Below are 20,391 nucleotides of genomic sequence, written 5' to 3'. Positions count from 1 at the left end.
CATTATAAGAACCGAACATTTCCCAAAGTTAAATGCAGCAAGGTTTATATCCCTGTGACTGTTGTACCCATTCTTATTTTCAGCCATAAAATTTGGTGTTTCAACAGAAGCTTACATTTTATTGTACCTCATTACAGGAAACAATAATAGACAGGCAATCTGCAGTGTTTAGAAGAGAGTGCTAACAGAGCTATCCAAAACATCAGAACAAATTTTTGTGCAAGTTTACATAAACACATAATAGCACTTTCATTTTTGGCCAGACAGAAGCACTCCTCCTTTTGGTAAACATCTCTAGGTATTTCAACAGCAGGCCCCAATCTTAGGAACTCCCGGTGCTTATGAATCCTAACCCTACACCACGTTCCCATAGGCAGTTTGCTGCAACAACTTTACATTCTAACTCCAAACATCTTCACTGAAGAATGCTATTGAGCAGGCCAACACAACACAAGGCTAGCTAGCTAGAAAGAGAGGCGAGAGCAAACCCATTCATTCCATTGTGAGGAAAGAATGCATTCAGATCTTGGAACTATTTATGCAGAGAACTCTATGATTCTGGCATCTTCCCCTCTGCCGGGTCCCCTGCTGAGACTGCGAGGGGCCTTCTCTGCCCTCCCGCCTTCGCGGGCTGAAGCCAGGGGCAGAGGGAAAGCCAGGCCCACTTCTTTGCAGATGTGGATGCTTCGAATGCCAACCGACACTGACATTAAAACATCTGAAAACAAACCAAGCCTCGACAGATCTTTCAGGAAGGCAGCATTTAGTTATAGACCAGTGTTTCCTAGTTATATCCAGAATATTCATTCTAGCTCACAATTAATTCAATTTCTGAGAATAAATGAGTTTCAATAGCAGCCAAGTGGCAAGTGGGAGGCAACACTGTTCATGAATATGAATATAAATGATTACAGGGAGAAGCCTACAAGTTATATGATTAGCATATGTATAAGAGTAGGAAAAATGAACACATGGATGTGAACTTAAGTTCAAAAATATTAATTTCTTGGTGAAGGACATAAACGTACAAAGATCAGCCGTAAGCAGGAAGCCGATACCTCGCTGCATAGCGCGAGTCCAGGCTGTGCAACTCCTGGTATCAAAGAGCCTTGGAGTGGGCTGGCTGTTGCCGGGCTCTTCCTACGTTGTGTCCGTCGTCTGAGCCACCTTGGATATCCTAGCATTGTTCCAAGCGTGGGTCTAAGGATCACTGGGCATGAAAATCTATGGTGATAAAGAGAAGGCTTTTTAAAAAGCCCTTTTGGAAACTCACTGAAGCTTGGAAGTCGCTATATGAGATAGAAAAAGTATGTCGGTTTTCATCTTTTGCAATTTTAGAATAGAGGCCCGCTTGGGAAGTGAGCATATTTAAACCATCAATAGAAACTAGACTGACATTTTCAACAATAAAAAAAAATCGCTTTCCACAAATGCGTTAAGAAAAATTACACCAAATGCGTTAAGAATAAGGCAATATCTTATTTCAGTGTCATATGGTGACAGAGGCTGTGCAAGTGTCAGAGAAAGGACTTAGTCCAACTTACTGTTTATCAACTTAGCTAATTTAGTTAAGCTCTTGGGCCTCGTGAAGTTGATAGGTTAGCTGGTAGATTTTTTTTTTTAAAAACTTGGTTGATAGGCAAAGAATTTGGTGGAAATGATACCTGCGATGATGAGTTTCTTGCCCATAGGACAGTGTTCCGGCAGGACAAAGAACCAGTTTTGTATATAACCCAGCAATCTGAACGGCACATTTCTTTTCAAAATGATCCACAGATACTTATTTGTTCTTGCCTTTAATCTTACTGGCACCATAACTAATAAGTTGAATAAAGTCTTTGATACATACTCATTTTACATTTGGAACAGAGTTACAGGTGTATCATTTAGTTATACTTAGCAAGTACATAATTATTTAAAGATTAGTCATATGGCTAATTGCTCCTAAAGAAATTATTTTAGAGGATTGAATAAACTATTTCACTTAAAATAACTGCAATGGGATCTTATTTTCCCTTATATATTCTCTCTCTGCAGGGCATTGGTTTGCTAAGAAAGTAAACAAACAAAAAAGTGAACACTATAATGCTATAAAAAGGTATTATAATACTTTAAAAAATACCAATATTAATCAGAAAGCATTTGGGTGCTCTAACTATTTCTCACTTTCATCCGATTGATAGCATTATTCGGGAAATGATCACTTGGTGGTTGTGGCTTCACAGAATCCAACAAGTCCAAGCAGTAGGTTTTCTTGAAACTGACAAAATTCCCCCCACTCATCCTTCATGCTAACATGAGCAGTTCTGACTAGAATGAATCATGGAGCTTGTCAGGTTGGCAGGATTATGCCAGTAGATCAAACAAGCTTCTAGGCAGGTTATAACATCATCTCTGACAACAGCTAAGTACCTTGCAAGAACGACAAGCGGAGGGAAGGGCAATGTGTTAGAAGACACAAAAGACCCTGTCAAACATTTACGTGATTTTTCTCAAATCTGGGTGGGCAGAAAGGCCTCTGAGCAACCAGAGAACAGAGGGAGTCATGTTCAATGTCACATAACTGCTAGACAGGCCTATGCAAGCTGGAAGTTAATTGGCATCGTCATTATATGTGAGATGCGCGTGTATTCTCAGTGCCTTTCAAACTGTATCCTGCATTCAAACCTACTAGGAAGCTATGTGAAATGCAGGTTTTGATTTAGTGGGCCCAGGTAGGGCCTGAGAGTCTGGGTTTTTCTTTCTTCTATTTTTTTTTTTTAGATTCGTATTTATTTATATGACAGAGTTTCACAGAGACAAGGAGAAACAGTGGGAAATCTCCCATCCGCTGGTTCATACCCACAGACTATGGCTAGGTTAGGCTACAGCCAGGAGCTTGGAGCTTCTTCCAGGCTACTCACATAGGTAGCAGGGCTCCAAGCACTTGAACCAGCTTTTACTCTTTTTTTGTAGCTCATTAACTGGATCAGAAGTGGAACAACAGAGACACAAACTGGAGCCCATACGGGATGGCAACATTGCAGGCAGTGGCTTTATGAGCTGTGGTGTAACGCCTCCCTCCCTTCCCTGCCCTCTCCCTCTGAGAGCTAAAGTACAGAAAGGTGTAAGACTGCAGTATAGACACTCATGGAGGGATGAGGCAGTCCTATTCCAACAAACCTGTGGGCAGTTGGAAATGTTATGTCAAAAATGCATTCACACAGCCCGGTTTAGCAACAGCACAACGTGGAGCTCCTCTCGAGGTCAGGCACTGGGGCTCAGAAGGAGCTGTGACTGCCCCATCAGTGACCAGAGAGTACACAGTTGAAAAATCCTCAACCAAACCATGTTCAGCCAAGGGTCACCTGTTATTAGGTGACTGTTTCCACCAATGTGGTGAGCATTAAGGAGTGTGGTATATAAATGGAACTTGCCATCGCTACAGGTACATTAAATATTAAAAAAAAAACACCCACTGATTTATTTCTTTGAAATGCAGAGTTACAGAGAAAGAGGCAGACACACACAAAGAAGCTCTTCCCCCCATGATTGACTCCCTAAATGACTGCAGCGGTAGCTGAGATCGGGAGCCTGCAGCTCCATCTGAGTCTCCCATGCAGGTAGAAGGGGCCCAAGGCCCCCAGGGGGCCTTTTCTGCTGCCCTGTCACATGCATTAGGAGAGAGCTGGGTCAGAATTGCAGCAGACTCTAAGCAGTGCCCAAATGGGATGCTAGTCCTGCAGATTGTGGCTCAGCTCACTGAACTACAACACTAGACCCAATAAAATATTTTTTAAAAAAATATTCATCATTGTGTTTATTATGGAGACATTTTAGAAGAAACAAAAGCTATTGGATGATGCAGAATGTAGTCAAGGATCTTGAAAAGGCATTAATCATTTGTCACCCTTAATCAGGAAATAGTCCTTTTCGAAGGAAGTGAAAAATACTCATACGAAATGCACTGAAAATAAAATTAATTAAACAGCACATCTCTCTAACCTCTTCCAATTCACCCACCACCACTCTGCCGTAAAAATAGTTATGGATTTTGCTATGACCTCACAGTTTTATAAAGGTTTATTTACTTATTTGAAAAGCAGAATTACACACAGTGAGGGACAGGAAGCGAGACTGATCTTTATCTGCTGGTTCATTACCCAGATGGCTGCAATGGCCAGAGCTGAGCTAATCCAGAACCAGGAGCCAGGAGTTCCTTCCAGGTCTCCCACATGGATGCAGGAACCCATGCACTTGGCCCTTTTTCCACTGCCTCCTAGGCACACTCGTAGGGAACTGGATCAGAAGAGGAGCAGCCCGCTCTCAAATCAACACCCATATGGGATGCTGGCACCCCAGGACGCAGCTTTACCCACCATGCTCCAGCACCAGCTGTGTATTTCTTTAAAATGCTAGCTAAAAAGAGATTTCCAACTTGGAAAAGATAGCAAATCCTACTGATTTTAATAAATGGCTGGGCCCGGCGGCGTGGCCTAGCTGCTAAAGTCCTCGCCTTGAAAGCCCCGGGATCCCATATGGGCGCCGGTTCTTATCCCGGCAGCTCCACTTCCCGTCCAGCTTCCTGCTTGTGGCCTGGGAAAGCAGGAGAGGACAGCCCAAAGCTTTGGGACCCTGCACCCGCGTGGGAGACCCGGAAGAGGTTCCAGGTCCCGGCATCGGATTGGCGCGTGCCGGCCGTTGCGGCTCACTTGGGGAGTGAAACATCGGATGGAGGATCTTCCTCTCTGTCTCTCCTCCTCTCTGTATATCCGACTTTCCAATAATAATAAAATCTTTAAAAAAAAAAAAAATAAAAAAATAAATGGCTGCACGTTAATGATCAAGATGAGACAGAGCAAGAATGGGGGTGGCATTATGGTAGGGCTGACAAAGCCACGACCTGTGCTGGCAGCATGACCTGGGTGCTGGCGTGTGTCCCTACTATGTTTCCCATCCAGCTCCCTCCTCATGGCATGGGGAAGCAGCAGAGCATGGCCCATGTGCTTGTCTCAACACAAGAGACACGGAGGAAGCTTCTGGATGGCTCTTGGCTTCAGAGTGGCCCAGCTGATACAAGAGCTGTCTTTCCTTTTCTCTGTTACTCTGCCTTTCAAATAAGTAAATAAATTGTAAGAAACAACTCTGGAAGAAAATAGTGATTATCGTTTAGAGATTACCCCAATCTATTGCTCACCATCCAATTACACATAGTTAATTCCAGCAGAAAGTGTGAATCAGGAAGCGACTGATGACTTGTAAAGCACATCAGGAAACAAAGTGCTAACACAGGGGGCCAGCAGCAGGGCAAGGGCGCAGAATATCTTATTTAAACTTCTGAGGTGAGAAGTCTCTCATAGAATTGTTTCAGCACCAAGCTCATGAATCCTTTATAAACGCTACACCTGTGGTACACTGTAAGATTTACAGAATAGGGCCTGGCCTTGTAGCCTAGCAGTTATAAGTCCTCGCCTTGCATCTGCCGGAATCCGATATGGTTCTAATCCAGCTCCCTGCTTAAGGCCTGGGAAAGCAGTAGAGGATGGTCCAAAGCCTTGGGACCCTGCACCCGTCTGGGAGACCCGGAAGAGGCTCCTGGCTCCGCTCCTTGCTTGCACTTGGGGAGTGAATTAATGGATGGAAGATCTTCCTCTCTGTCTCTCCTCTTCTCTGCATATCTGATTTTCCAATAAAAATAAAATCTTAAAAAAAAGATTTACAGAATAAAATAAGCAAGACAGCTTGATATAAGAAAGTTCTATTGTAACCTGGACAGGTACCCAAGTTCTGTACATTTCAAGTAAGTTTAATGAACTCTCATTATTCCTTAGCAGGGTATCCAGCAGGCCATGGCACCAGCCAGCGGCATCCTACAAATGGCTCTTACGTGCTGCATAGCTCTTAGGATAAATGTGTTTATACTTTAACTGAATAGCCAGTTGGATATGAAGATAGTGCTATATATGATTATTCGGTGAAATCTGCCTTCCTTTATGACTTCTGCGTGCTTTTCCCAGTCAAGTTTTTCCAAGTCAGTCTTCCAAACGTACCTGTCTCGGAGTCAAAATCTGGACCATCCCAGCTGCAGTTAATGGTACCATGGGCAGCCAGCTTCCCGCCCTTCCAATGCACTGCCCACTTCAAACAAAGCTTGTGCAAGTAGACACAAGCAAAGCTGTCAAATTTTCTACGTTCATGGAATTGTGGGGGTACCAGCCAAATTTCCTTTGAAATGAAACTTCCAGTTGCTTCTGATAGAAATGACCCAAGGAGCTTACCATATTGGTCAAGTCAAGCAGATGGGCGGTGGCTCACACAGGCAGCACGGGCGGCCCAGGTACAAGGCCAGGTCTGAATGGTGAGGGCTGTCGGGTCCGGTAACAATGGTGCGAGCCCACCCACTCCAGATGTGCAGGGCCCAGATGTCTGGTGTGCCATTCAGGAGCGTGGACAAACTCTGGGGGGCATGCATTGCCGCCGGAGACCAGAGTGCAAGTCAGCTAGCAGGCAGCAGCTTGAGGGCAAGGAGTCCAGCAGGGGAAATATTTGGGTAATGCGAATGGTTTTCAGACAGTTTTATGACTGTAATGGATAAACTGCCCATTTGTCCCTTTGTGTCTGTCTGGATGCTGCAATTTCTCTCCACAGGCAGCTTTGTCCAGCTCAACTCAGTAAACATTTTTAGGTGAATTGCTCACACCACAGAGAAGGGTCAGATGGAACTGAATGTTTTTGAAACTCAGTTTCTTTCTCAACTGGACGTAATAGGTAGTGTTGAAACGACAATGCAAAATTTTGCAAATCAACGTCTTCTGCATTTTACAATGGATTCCAAACAAACCAAAAAGACACAAGCTGCTTGGATCCCGTGTATTTGTTTGATTGCCAAAATGCATAATAAGTATTTTTCTAACAAAGAGAGAGAGAGAGAGGTTGTGGCAACAAGTCCTAGGAAAAAAGATATAAGAAATAAAGCGCCTGGTAAAAGAAACATTATGCTTTCAACAGGGGTAACATCTAAAATCTTCCTTATCTGTTAGAAGTCCTGTAAACAATAGCAGGGCTCAAATTATTATTCAATATTTCATTAGCTGTCATGTGTTTTTATTCAGAGCTTCAAAAGATTTATTTATTTATTTGCAAGTCCGAGTTACGTGGTTGGGAGTAGCGGAGATGGAGAGAAGAGAGATTTCCATTCACTGATTCTCTCTCGAAATGGCTGCTGGGCCAGGAGAAGCAAGGGGCTTGGAACCCCAGCTGCATCTGACACAGGTGAGGAAATCATCTTTTGTTGCTTTTCTAGGTGCATTCATCAGAAATGGAACAGCCAAGACTGAACTGGCACCCAAAATGAACGTGAGATGCCAGTGTTGCATGGGCAGCTTAAGTGTTTTACCACAACACTAGCTCCCTGTTTTTATTTTTAATTGCCTACAACATACTGGGGTGGAAGAGAGACGATATAGTTTCTGTCCATTAAACAAAAATAGTCTTAGTTGTTGTGGCAACAAGTTAGGCTCACTGTTAAAAATGCATTTCAGAAGACCTTGTCCACAACCAGGCTTCCCTTACACACATAACAATTTTTTAAATTCAGTTTATTTTTATTTAAAAGTAAGATATTCAGAGAGGAATAGAGACAGAGAGTAAGACTCTCTATCTGCTGATTCACTCCCCGAGTGACCGCAATGGCCAGAGCTGCGCTGATCCAAAGCCGGGAGCCAGGAGTCTCTTGCAGGTCTCCCACACAGGTGCAGGGTCCCAAGGCTTTGCGCCGTCCTCAGCTGCTTTCCCAGGCCATAAGCAGGGAGCTGAATGGGAAGTAGGGCCGCCAGGACTATAACTGGCACCCACATGGGGTCCCAGCATGTTCAAGTGAGGACTTTAGCTGCTAGGCTACCGCGCCAGGCCCACACATTTTTTTTTTTAAAACATGTTTATTTATTTGAAAGGCAGGAAGAGATCTTCCATCAAAATTCCTACAATGGCCAGATTAGGACCAAGCCAATGTCAGGTACTCAATCCAGGGCTCCCACATGAATGACAGGGACTTAAATACTGCAGTCGTTATCTGCTGCCTCCCAGAACGCATTAGCAAGAGGCTGGAGCAAATGGGGAGGAAGAAGGCCTGGACCCAGCTCTCTGACACCAGGTAAGGGTCCCAGATGGTCATTCAGCATGCTGTGTCCTAACTCCCATGCAAATACGTCAATGCAATTGGACGACCAGTGGCACCATGCTGTTGTTGTCTCTGCTCTGTAACCTGTCTTGCTTCTTCTCAGCCTGGCCGAGCCCTGGCCTTTGTGACCATCTTGGGGGTGGCCCAGCAGATGGAAGATTCTCTTTTTTCTCTCTCTCTCTCTCTCACACTCTCTTTCTCTGTAATTCTTTCAGATAAGTTAATAAAACTTTTTTTTTTATGTCTACACAGAAAACTCCAACACAGCTGAGGACAGATTTGACTAGAGGGACAGACTATGTATGCTATGTGTAAGAATGTTGAATATTTCATAATATGTTCATTCTTTAGTTGGCCTATCGTTCAACTTAATCCCCATACAAGATACAGTATTAAACAACAAGCTGATTCCATAAATGCATATGAAAATGTAAAAGGCCAAGGATAGCAAAGGTAAGTACAAAGAACAGAGCAGGAAGGTCTTATACATCAATGCTTACTCTGGTAGAAAGACAAACCAATCAATGAAAAGGAGCATTAAGTAAACCTAGGACACGCATTTGGGGAAGTGAGCAAGCCAATGCGAGACCCCTGGCTGTCCATTTTTCTCTCTCTTTGTCTTTCAAGCAAATCAATAAACATAATTTTAAAAGGAGAAAAAAGTATCTAAATGTTTCTTAAAAGTTTTGTCAAGAAAAAAAGGCCCATGTGTGACAGTATTGTTGCACACAGTTTGGCCAAACAATGTTTTATATTGTTATCAAATTTTAAAGAATGGTATACTTCCATAGTTTTAAGACTTTGTGATTATTTTTCAAATTTATTGTATTGGAGTGAAACTGACATCTTTCCATTAATGACTGATAAGAGATTTGGCTTATATTCCTGTTGAACTATGGTCTTTACAATTTTTATTTTATTTAGTGTAACATTAAGCCCTTGACCATATTAAAAACATGTTCTCTCAAAAAGTGACTATAAGGTAATGATTTGATACTCTGAATTATATTAAAATTAAATACTTTTCCTTGTGTCAGTGCGTAGGTGGCCTCGGGGGTCTGGGGACTCATGCTGGGGACCAGCTGAACAGAGTGGGCCTGAGGAGTCGCTCACCTGTTTGGGTCCCAGTGGGTGGGTGGGGGTGCTAGGGCCCTAAGCTGGCATGCTGGTAGTCAGGCTTAGGGGCTTATTAACATGCTTGAGTCCCAGGTGGGCAGAGGGGTAGGGTCCCAGGCCAGCATGCATGCCAGAGGACTGGATCTGGGGTCCCTCATGGGTCCTGGGTAGGCAGATAGGGCTGCAGGCCAGCATGTCACCCTGCTGAAGTCCAGGCTGGGGAACCCATGTTTTCATGGGCACGGGGCTGTGGATTGACCAGGGAAGGGGATATAGGATGTGTGGGAGTGAGGACTGCTAAGGGAGTACATTGCTGGTGAGGAATGACTTTTGGGGGATTTACGCCAACAAGGTCACTGTACTTGCAGGTAAGCAGGAGGGCTGAGCCCAAGAGGTTTCAAGTAGTAAATCTGAAGGATCTCTCTGGGTTAGAGCAATAAACGTGTCCACATGGGAGACCCAAGCTGGGCTAGTTAACATCGAACACAGCCAACCACTGTCCACCAGTGCACACTAAAGCTAGGCTAGGGGGCCTTCCCGGTAGGACTAGACCACAGTATCCACCGATGAGTGTCGGAACAGGGGATGAATCACATTAGGCTGAGCCATGACATTAACCAGCATGTGAGAGAACCAGGTTTGGGAGCAGATTCTGTGGGGGATATGTAGGTTCACTCCTGTGAGACTGCCATACTCACTGGTTTGCTCAAGACCTGGGGTGGTGACAGGTCAAACATGGAACTCATCAACACTCACTGGTATTAAAGTTTGGAACAGGCCAGTCTGCTCCAGGCTGCAGCACCCACAAGGTACACCCGAGAATTGGCTGTGGGGCAGGCCAGGCTGCAACATCCACCAGTACACACATAGCCCAAGACTGGAGGGTAGACTATGCTGAGGAAGGGCCCAGCTCCTGCTGGCACACATGAGGTCTGGGTCTGGGAGTGGGCCTGGTGGGGGAACTTAAAGAACTCTCCTGGTAGGCTTTCACTCCTGCTGGTGAGCATGTAATTCAGGGCTGGTTGTTGGTCAAGTCAGGCAGGGCTGCTTCACTAGTCGGTAGATGTATGGGCTAGCTTGGGGATTGGACTGGGCAAGGCCAGGCCAAACTGTAGCATACTGGCATGTGCAGGAGCCATGATAGAGAGTGGGCCATGCCAGGCTAGGCTATTACACCTACCAGTTTGCATGAAACCCAGGGATGGGGGGCAGGCTAGGTAGGGAGAGGCAGCAGCACCCACCAGTGAGAGTTGGGACTAAAACACTGATGGCAAAGGCCAAGCCGGGATATGTGTTATACCTGGCTGGGTCAGAGTAACCACTGGAATATGCATGATCTGTGGCTGAATGTGAGACTGGCTGGAGAGCTAAAGAGATGTCCCAGGTGAGTTGTGGTGCCCACTATTGAGTGCAAGAGCCAGAATGTGGGTGGTGAGCTTAACTGGACATAGCTGTGGCATCCATCATACTGGGTTAGGCTCCAGCACCTGCTGGTACTCATGAGAGTGGGTATAGGACAGGCTGTGCTAGGTCTTAGCATTGCTGAGCCATGTGAGGCCTGAGTCTGGGGATGGGCCAGGCAGGGCTGGGCTATAGAACCCAACGAAAAGATCCAGAATGGATGTGTCAGTCAGGCAAGGCTGCCATACCTACCAGGATATGAGGTAGACCAAATAGGGCTGGGCCAAGAACCCACCAAAGTGTGCAAGATCTACCATGGGGAGGTAACATGGTACAGGAACTTGAGGTAACTCCTCTGTCAGGATGCAGTCCTTGTAGGTGAGCACAAGAACCAAGGCTGGGAACAGCTCAGACTTGTTACAGTTTCCACTGGCATACATGACTCAGGTCTGGGTAGGGTCAGGCTGGGCCAGTACACAGCACCCACTGGCAGATATGAGCACCATGGGTGTGGGATGGGTTAGGCTGGACAGCAAACACTAGCTAGTTAGCAATATGGTAATGACTAGGGACTGTCCACGCTGGACTGGGCTGCTGCACTCACCTGCATGACCTGGAGCTGGAGGTAGGCTGGGCCGGGTCAAGCCAAGCTGCAGCGCCCACTGGTGAATGCTACAGTGAAGCAGGCCTTGCCAAATGGGGCCACAGCACCCACCAGCACATGTAATAATGGTGGGGAGGGGATGAGCCAGACAGAGGCGCTGCAACACTCTTTGCTGGGCCACTGCTCCCACTGCTGATACTGAGAGCTGGGTCAGAGGGCAGATCAGGCCGCGCAGGACTACAACATCCATTGACCTGTATGAGAGCTGGGTTAGGGAGAGAGCCAGGCTGGGCTGAGTGACCCTATCCACTGACGCATGCAGGAACCAGAGTAAGTGCAGGCTTTTTCACAGCATCAGCTGGTAAGTGTTGGGAATGCGGGCAGGTCCTGTCAGGCTAGACTGCAGTATCACCTGTAAGGAGCAAGATCTGGGGCTGGGAGTGCCTGGCTAGGAAACTGTGGGCACGTCTCTGTTGGGTTTTATCACCCACTGGTGAACCTGAGAACCAGGGTTGGGGGCAGGCTTGGCTAGACAGGTGGTAGCGCCCATTAGCATAAGTAGGGGCTGGTTAGTGTATTCAACGGGGCTGAGCTAAGCTGCAGCACCCACTGATATGTACGCGAACCGAACAGGATGCAAGTCAGACTGGACTAGTCTCTTGCACATAGCAACAAGTGCAGGAACCATGGCTGGGGATTGGCCTGCTCTGGGTTATTGGGATTGCTCCGACTGAGCTGCAGTTCCTGCTGGCGTGTATGAGGGCTGAGTGTGTGATAGGCAGGTTTGGACTGGGCCACAGCATCGATTGTGTGAGATGGGGCTGGAGACAGAACTGACCCAGCAACTGCAACCATCAATGTGCGTGTAGGCTGATGTGGGTGATACACTGAGCCAGACTTTGCCCTGGCTGGCATACACAGGAGTCAGGTCTGTGGTCACCTCTGTCTGGTGAGGTCTCTCTGGGGAACTCCCCATCTGGACTGCTGATCTCAAAACTCCAAGCATGGAGAAATCTCAGAATCTGTGGTCTGACTGCGAAGTGCAAGTGTCAGAACTGGGTCTCCTCAGTTGCTGAGGCCTGTGCAGTGGATGGCATGCCCAGAAGTACACCGGGGTCACGACAGATCACTGAGATCTACAGAGAACATGAAGTACCATGGCTGATCGAACAAATTGGACAACTTTCCCTGACAAACTTCGACAGCAAGTATCTGGGCTAGTGGAGACTCTATGAACTATGTCAGTCAATGGGTGTTGGAAGGATTTCCTCAACCTAGGAACAGTGAAATCAGCAACACAGAACTACCGAAACCATGTAAGCAGTACCCTTGGAATACGCTCCAGTGCAGGTAGCCATCCTCTATCCCCAGTTACTGATACAGCTGGGATGCTGGGTGCAACCCACTCCCCTGCTCTCCTCCCTTCCTCTAGATACAGAAAGAAGAAAAAAAAAATGGAAACAATGCTCTCCTCCACTTTCCTGTATTCCCAGAGTGGCCCATATGGGTATCCATTCTTCTCAATTATTTGAACATCATCAAAATACAAAATAAATATATAAAAATTAAAATTAAACCCTTCTGTTCACCAAAGATACTAGTGATAGAGTGAAAAGGGAAGCCACAGCGAGGGAAAGGGAATTTAGAATACAGGTATGTGACCAACGGAACACCAGTGAAGCTGTAAAGAAAAGACAAGTGATCCAGGAAACAGGTAAATGACAAACAGGCTCTCCCGAAAGAAGGGTCAATAATGAAATGGAAGGAGCTGATGTGATTATTCAGAGATATCAAAACCACAGGCGGTGCAAACACACCTGGAAGAACGGCTAAAATGACATGATGACAGGTACGGGCAGGGATGCGGAGGCTCAGAAATTCCATATACTACTGGTAAGAGGATAAACTGGCATGGTGGTTTGAAACACACTACAAGCTTATTCAAATATCTCTCTATATTTGTTATATTATTCTTGGGCAAATTCTGAGAGTTCAGAAAGTATGTACTGTATATCTTAGGCTTTTTACTCACCACAACGTCCCATTATTATCATGTCTCTTTATTTAACCTCTGAGCAACACTAACTCCCACGCTTTTATTTTCTTATTGTTTTTCAAAGATTTATTTTATTTTTATTGGAAAGGCAGATACACAGAGAGGAGGAGAGACAGAGCGGAAGATCTTCTGTCCGATGACTAACTCCCCAAGCGGCCGCAACGACTAGAACTGAGCCAATCCGAAGCCAGGAGCCTCTTCCGGGTCTCCCATGTGGGTGCAGGGTCGCAAAGCTTTGGGCTGCCCTCCACTGCTTTCCCAGGCCACAGGCAGGGAGCTGGATGGGAAGTGGGGCCACTGGGATTAGAACTGGCGCCCATATGCAATCCTGGCACGTGCAAGGCGAAGACCTTAACCACTACGCCATCACGCCGGGCCCGTCATGCTTTTATTTCTATTTTTACTAATGTCATAAGCAAAAGTTTCTAAATGGTGTTGTGTGTTTATTCGCATTTCTCCTGTTACCTTTACTATAGCCCTGTAAATTATTCCATTTACTGAATATCTGTTTTTTTCTTTGGGGAACTGCATGTTTTTATATATTGGGATGTTGGATTCTTGCCAATGGACTCCTTCAAATTAATTCTTTGCCTGTCACCTATTATATTTTTGGAGTTAACTTCCAATTTTTAATATACAGACATTTAAAAAATGCACTCAGTCAACTCTTGCAACCTTTTCCTTTGTAGATGACACATTTCATATTGCTGGCAAGGCTTATTCCCATTTGAAGTTTGTGTAAATGTTTACTTACATTTTTCTTTTTCTGATTTTTTTCTAAGTGGTTTACAGCATGTCTGGGAGAAACAAAGAGGTCTAGGTCCTGACATACTCTCTTAGTTTCTGCCTTCATGACTTGGAACTACTGGCATTAAATATTTAAAATCCGTCTGTTGTGAGCGAGCATCTGCTTTCTGGGGAAAGAGACTGCTTGACTGAACTAGATTGAAATGGTTTGTTATGACTGGATTGAATTTAGAAACGAGTCTTCACTCTCAGGTTTCAGGGGTTGGTTGGGGAATTACAACAAACCATTTCCTTTCTCTTTGCTCCTGTTCCTCCAGTGAGAAAAACAGCTTGAGAGGGTTACAAGTGAAAATGAAGGGCAGGAGCGTGCCCCTGCCTGGATGTCACAGCACTGGTGAGGACCACGCAGCAATTTGTATATGCACTTCCCCAAGTGAAAGAAATAAATGTATCTTTAAAAAAGAAAAAAAGATGTAAGTATCACTTCTCAGCCTTTTGGCTCTGATTGGCTATGAGAGGGTATTTTCAATGAAAATAACCTTAAATGATATATTTACTGTGGCATAATTTTAAAATCCAAGCACAACTTTTTCATAATGTGTATTTCCACATACTTTTTAATGGTTCTTCATAGAATTAAACATTGATTTATTTAAACATTTTAAAAATTTATTAAATGCGGTGCTTTTTCCAGTAAGAAACATCATTACAAGCTTAAAGAAAAACCTCACTCTTTAGCAAAACTATAAGACAATATAATCTTCAGGCAATCTTATAACAGAGACGTGCTGTGGCCCCAGTTCTCACATCTGCGCTCTCTCTGAATGTGGCTGCTTTCACTGATCTGAGGGGTTAGGAGTACCTCTCAATCCAACCCTATTTTTTTAGTACTCATCTGAGCTCCCTCTTTGTCCATCCAGGACTTCAGTGGAATTCTGGATCTTTCTCACTGAGATAAACTACCTTCTTTCCAACAGCCAAATGAACTGTTTGTTTCGGGCCCAGTGGACAATTCCTGCAGCCAGCTGCTTCACCCTGTCGGCTGCTAAGCCGTTAGCCCTGGGAAGATGCCCAGGCTGTCCACACGTGGGTTCTCCAACTCTACTCCTCAAACCACAGCCCAACCAGGTTCTCTTCATCCGTCATCTGTACTCACAGACAAAAACTGTCCCCTGTGAATTTTTGGTAAAAAAATTACTTTGCAGGCCCACTACAGTAGCACAATTGGCTAATCCTCCACTTCCAAGTGTTGGAATCCCATTCAGGTACTGGTTCATGTCCTGGCTGCTCCACCTCCCATTCAGTTCCATGTTTGTGCCTGGGAAAGCAGCAAAGATACCCCAAATCTAGAGACCCTGCACCCACTGCGGAGACCCGGAAGAAGCTCTAGGCTCCTGGCTTCAGATCAGCTCAATTCCAGCTGTTGTGGCCTTTAGGGACTAAGCCAGTAGATGGAAGATCTTTTTCTGTCTCTCTGTCACTCTTTTTCTCTTTAAATCTGCCCTTCCAATAAAAATAAATAAATCTTCTTAAAAAATTACTTTTCTTGTGTTTATTGCATGCACAAGTGGTTCTTGCTGGAAATTGTACTAAGCCCCAATTTTGATTCAACCAATCTAGAAGCATAAAATGTTTTCAACATCCCTTCATGTCATCCTCAACAATGGCTTTCTAAGCTTCTAGGGCGGTCAACTATTAATGATTTACTTTGTCTTTAAAAACTTTTTCTTAAACCTTTAAAAAAAACAAGAAGGATCAATGTTTTACCAGGAGTCCTTATTACTTTCAAAACCAGAAATAATCCTCTATTTTTACAAAATGGCAAAAAATATTTCTCCCTAGGGTAAAGGGAAACAATGAGTACAATAATGTGGTGACTAATGCTCAGAAATATGACCAGATTCCCTTTTTATCTCAGTAAGTAGCTCACCCAACAGGACACAGCAGAAAGCAAGGCTTGGCAGAATGTAATTTATATGACAATTGGCTTTTGCTCAATGTTAAATAAGTCAATTGAAAGTTGGGCTTTTTTTTTTAACTGTGGTTTCAAACAACTTGGGGGAAAAAACAAACACCAGAATTGCTCTATTGCAAGGCCAAAACACAGTTTTATATGGTCTGCAAATAATTTAATATTTGAGGAGCCTTTTAAACATCTTCCAACTCCAACCAAAGCTAAAGCATTACCAAGGGGTGGGGAGGAGAAAACAAGTAAGCAAATAAAACCCAATATCTATATAATTATCCATAGATCAAATAATTTAGGGACAATAAAATAAAGCAATATTTTAGCAAGTTTAAGTGCAAGATAATGAAATGTCTGTTCTCATACTAATATATCAATAGAGATTCTAATTTAACTGTTAATGTATTTGAGATGAGTTCTTTATTAGCCAAAGAATTTACAATCAGTTCCCTGTGACTGAATAATCCCAGGCACTACACAGCATGGTTAGTCCACTAGGCTTTCTCTCCATCCTCCATAAACACAATTGGTAAGAACAGAGGAAAAGCCATGATGTAGAGCTAACAAGGCCAAGTGTATACCAGTGGGCCTCTGCTCTGCTCTTCTGTTCACTGGAAGCGCTTTCGTTTGGAGAACTGCCCCTCCCATATGACAATTCTACTCCCAGCCCCTGTCGAAACAGGCTGGCTCCCGACTCAGCTAGCTTAATGCCAGGCATCAGCACCTTTTGGGCAGGGCTGGTACAGGAATGTTCCTACTCTCCAGTGAGGGCCAGTTAGAGATATTTCCTGAAACTCTCCTCCCTGGAGCCCTTGAGGAGAGAAACAGATAGTTGAAGCTTAGAGATCCCTGGGCTTAGTCTCAGGGAGAACACTAGTCCAAATGATCCTGCAGAGCGATGCGCAAACAGGAGGATCACCCTCGGATCCCACCCTCCCACGGCAGAGCTGCTTCTCTGACCTTCGGATACTACGGTTAGAAAAGACAGCAGCTATCCCTTTAAGCACTGTACTTGGCACAGCTGTGTGCCACTTGCATTCAAGGAGTCTGAAGGAAGGTGCACACTGAAGGACTTTCTTCATTAGTTAGTGAATAACTTAACTCTTAACCTGATTGCTCTATAAATCTAACCAGGGGTCTCTGAAAAAACACCAAAGCTGAGTATACACTTAACATACACACACACACACACACACGTAAAAGATGTATACACGAAACTTCCCATCTGGATCATTTTAAGATGCATAGTTTAGTAAAGTTAAGCACATTCACATTGTTGTGTAACCGTCACCACCATACACCTCTAGAATTTTTTCACCTTGTGAAACCAAAACTTTATATATATACTCTCCCATTCCCTAGCTAACTCCATTCTCCTTTAGAAGTAATCTCTTTGCTACTCTGGCTGCCACATACCAGCAGAATCATAGGATGTTTGTCTTTTCCATGACTGGTTATCTCATTTAGCGCAGTGCCCACCAAATTGATTGCTCTGCAATGAGCGTCTCATTTCCTCCCTTTTTAAGGCTGCCTGATGTTTCATCATATGTATATATCACATTTTGTTGATTTCTTAATCTGAAAGTGGATATTTACATGGCTTTCATCTCTTTGCTGTTGCGGATAATGCTGTGGTGAGTGTGGGTGCACACATATTTCCAGAGATATTCTGAAAGCATTTCATGTGGTTTGAATAAGTAACCAAGATCGAGAGCCATTATGCATGATAGTTCCTGGAGATTGCTAGGGGACAATCAAAGACGTATGCTACCTTAGCTGACTTCATGCTAACTATAACACTCATTATAGCAAATAATCAGCAGCTTATATGTGTAGACATGGAGACACAGCTGGATGGAGTAGATTCGTGTTTCTCAGCATCTCCCATTTCTGGCCTGAAGCCCCGCACTCCCTAGGAGATCATTAGGTTGCTTCTGAATAAAGAAGATGACTAACGTGTAACAAGTTTATGATATCTTAAAACCCATTGTCTCTTCCGCCTCTAGAAATCTTGCACCATCAGTCCCAAAGCCATACTCTGATCCTACATCCTGACATCTCTGTGGGATTGAGGCTGAAGCAGAGATCTGTATGAAATAAAATAGGGAGTGTGAAAGACATCCTGCTCCAAAAGTAGAGCAGGATGGGATGGGAGAATAATTGCTGTAGTTCCTTGTTCCAGTTCCTTAGGAGACACATCCCTCCAAAACCCTGGCTGGAGGCATTCCTTGCACCCAAAGGAATGGCCTAATCTAGCTGTCCACAAACAGCTGCTTCCCCATCTCAGAACCCCCTTTAAAAGGAAAAGACAAAAAAGTAGCAATGTTTTTAGAGAGGTGGATTTTGTGTGCTGGTTATTCATGTCTTTAGCTTCACGTTCTCACGTTCACTTTGGTTTTAATTTTAACCTGGGTTCCAAAGATAAATTTTTAACAAAATATATATCAAATTAAAAAGTAGCCTCGGATAAAAGCAGTGCCAAAACACCCAAGAAGAGCTCTGCTGAATCCTATACTGAAGTCTACAGGATGTGTTCTCGGGAGAACCCTTTAGTAATGTGAAGCAGTAGTGTGGCATCTCGCTCTCCTCTCAGCAGCCACGAGATGCAGTGAGCAATGGACGGGGACAGCAAGGACAGCAAGGGCGTACATTGGTAGGTAAAATCAGAAGAGCGGCCCTTGATTGTTCAAGATCTCCTCCCCTCTCCCCCTAAACAGTGAATTAGTTGGTGCCAGGATTAAATTAAGCAAGCAAGGAGCTTATGCAAACACAGGGTCAGATCTTGTCCTCATTTAAAACTGGAATTATTTGCTCATCACGAATTTTGGGAGATGGGAATTTTGATGTTTTTACAAAGTATTGTGTTAACAGGATTTATCCTGATTCCTGAGTTCCCTGGTCTCACCCAAGGCCAGGTGCTGTCAGCACCTCCCTATTCACTTTGAAAGGGAAAGGACCCTGTTGCTAACTGATGAGCTCCATAAAGCCATGAACTCCCTCTCTCAGGTCTTGCTCTCAGTTCTGTGCCTCTGCCCACCATGAGGAGTGATCTCCTTAAACCTGCTCTCTCCTCTGCTTCGGGAGAGGGGAGCCAGGAGGCCACCAAGGGGGTCCTTCCCCTCCCAGGCCTGTCACTAATGCAACTTTTGGGTAGAGATGATCACAATAAACAAGAACTCATTTTTTCTTAAACAGAATTTTCTTACGCTATTTACAACAGGAAACAGCGTCTTTGGAGTCCACTGTGAGCAGTCTCGTGGTCCAGACCTGCCGGGCTACTGGAGGATGCGCTAGGATGTTGAATTCTGCAGTAGTTTCACCTGTGCTGTGACAGCTTTGGGGAACAAAAATCCTAATATGGTCAAAAGGTGGAAAAACACTGAAGTGCAGCTGTAGCTCTCTGTTCGCACTACCTCCTTCAGCCAAAAGTGGTGTAAAAGGAAGGAAAGCCATGGTTCTGGACTCCCCCGGGCTGGTGGCAGTCTCCTCCTGCAAAAGCAGTGAAGACCCCCAAAGGCCTTGATCTGTAAGGACTTCCACGGGAAGCTCCATCCACCCGTGTACCTTCTTGGCTCTGTGTGTTTCTTCTGCTGTTTGCCGCACCATCCGTAAAGGAAAAGAAAAGATCTGATCCTCCGTGATCCTTCTACCCGTTTTTCAATGTTGCAAAACACCTTGTCTAGCTCAGTCTTGTTGATATTATCTCAACATTCCACTATTATTATTGTTGTTAGGCACAGACCCTAATAATTAGTTAAATCACTAGCCTGATGAGAAATATAATTACATAAGCAAATAATCTGGTGAAAGGACAGTGTAAGAAACACACTGGCCATAATGTTATTCAAGCAACCATGGCAAGACCTGAGCACGAAGACTTACCAGCACTGTGTGCATCCCAGTGTAGAGTCGGCTGAGACACACCAAGGTGGAGAACAGCACAGCCATCACCAGCCCCCAAACGAAAGGATACTGTGGGGAGAGAAAGGCACACGGGCGCTCAGACCATGTTCAGGCCCAGAAGGTCTGATGTCACAGATGAGAAGATCCATTCTACCTTGATTGCTAGGTTGAACCTTCTAACCTTCTTTCACCCCATAAACCAGCAATACCATGGTATAAAAACATGTGTAAAATGAGAGAACACACAAAGGAAAAGGAAGGAGCTGCCAGCATCCCATATGAGCATGAGTTGAGTTCCTGGCTTCCTCACTCTGTTTCAGCCCCCCAGTCTTGCACCTGGGAAATCAGTGGAAGATGGCTCAAGTCCTTAGGTCCCTGCACCCACATGGGAGATCCAGAAGAAGCTCCTGGCTCTGGGCTTTGGACCAGCCCGGCTCCAG

The 20,391-nt window shown here is 44.7% G+C and overlaps 1 protein-coding gene across 1 annotated transcript in view; it reads right to left on the bottom strand.

The window, feature by feature from the left end:
* Positions 1-20,391, bottom strand: part of SGPP2 (sphingosine-1-phosphate phosphatase 2) — a 115,729-nt gene that overhangs the window by 7,373 nt on the left and 87,965 nt on the right. The window contains exon 4 of the mRNA XM_004576778.2: positions 19,931-20,020. Within this exon, the coding sequence (XP_004576835.2) occupies positions 19,931-20,020 (90 nt within the window). The remainder of the gene's footprint in view (positions 1-19,930; positions 20,021-20,391) is intronic.

The sequence above is a fragment of the Ochotona princeps genome, chromosome 5, assembly GCF_030435755.1.
Source record: "Ochotona princeps isolate mOchPri1 chromosome 5, mOchPri1.hap1, whole genome shotgun sequence".
NCBI classification, from domain to species: Eukaryota; Metazoa; Chordata; class Mammalia; order Lagomorpha; family Ochotonidae; genus Ochotona; species Ochotona princeps.
This window is presented reverse-complemented; position numbering and strand designations above follow the sequence as displayed.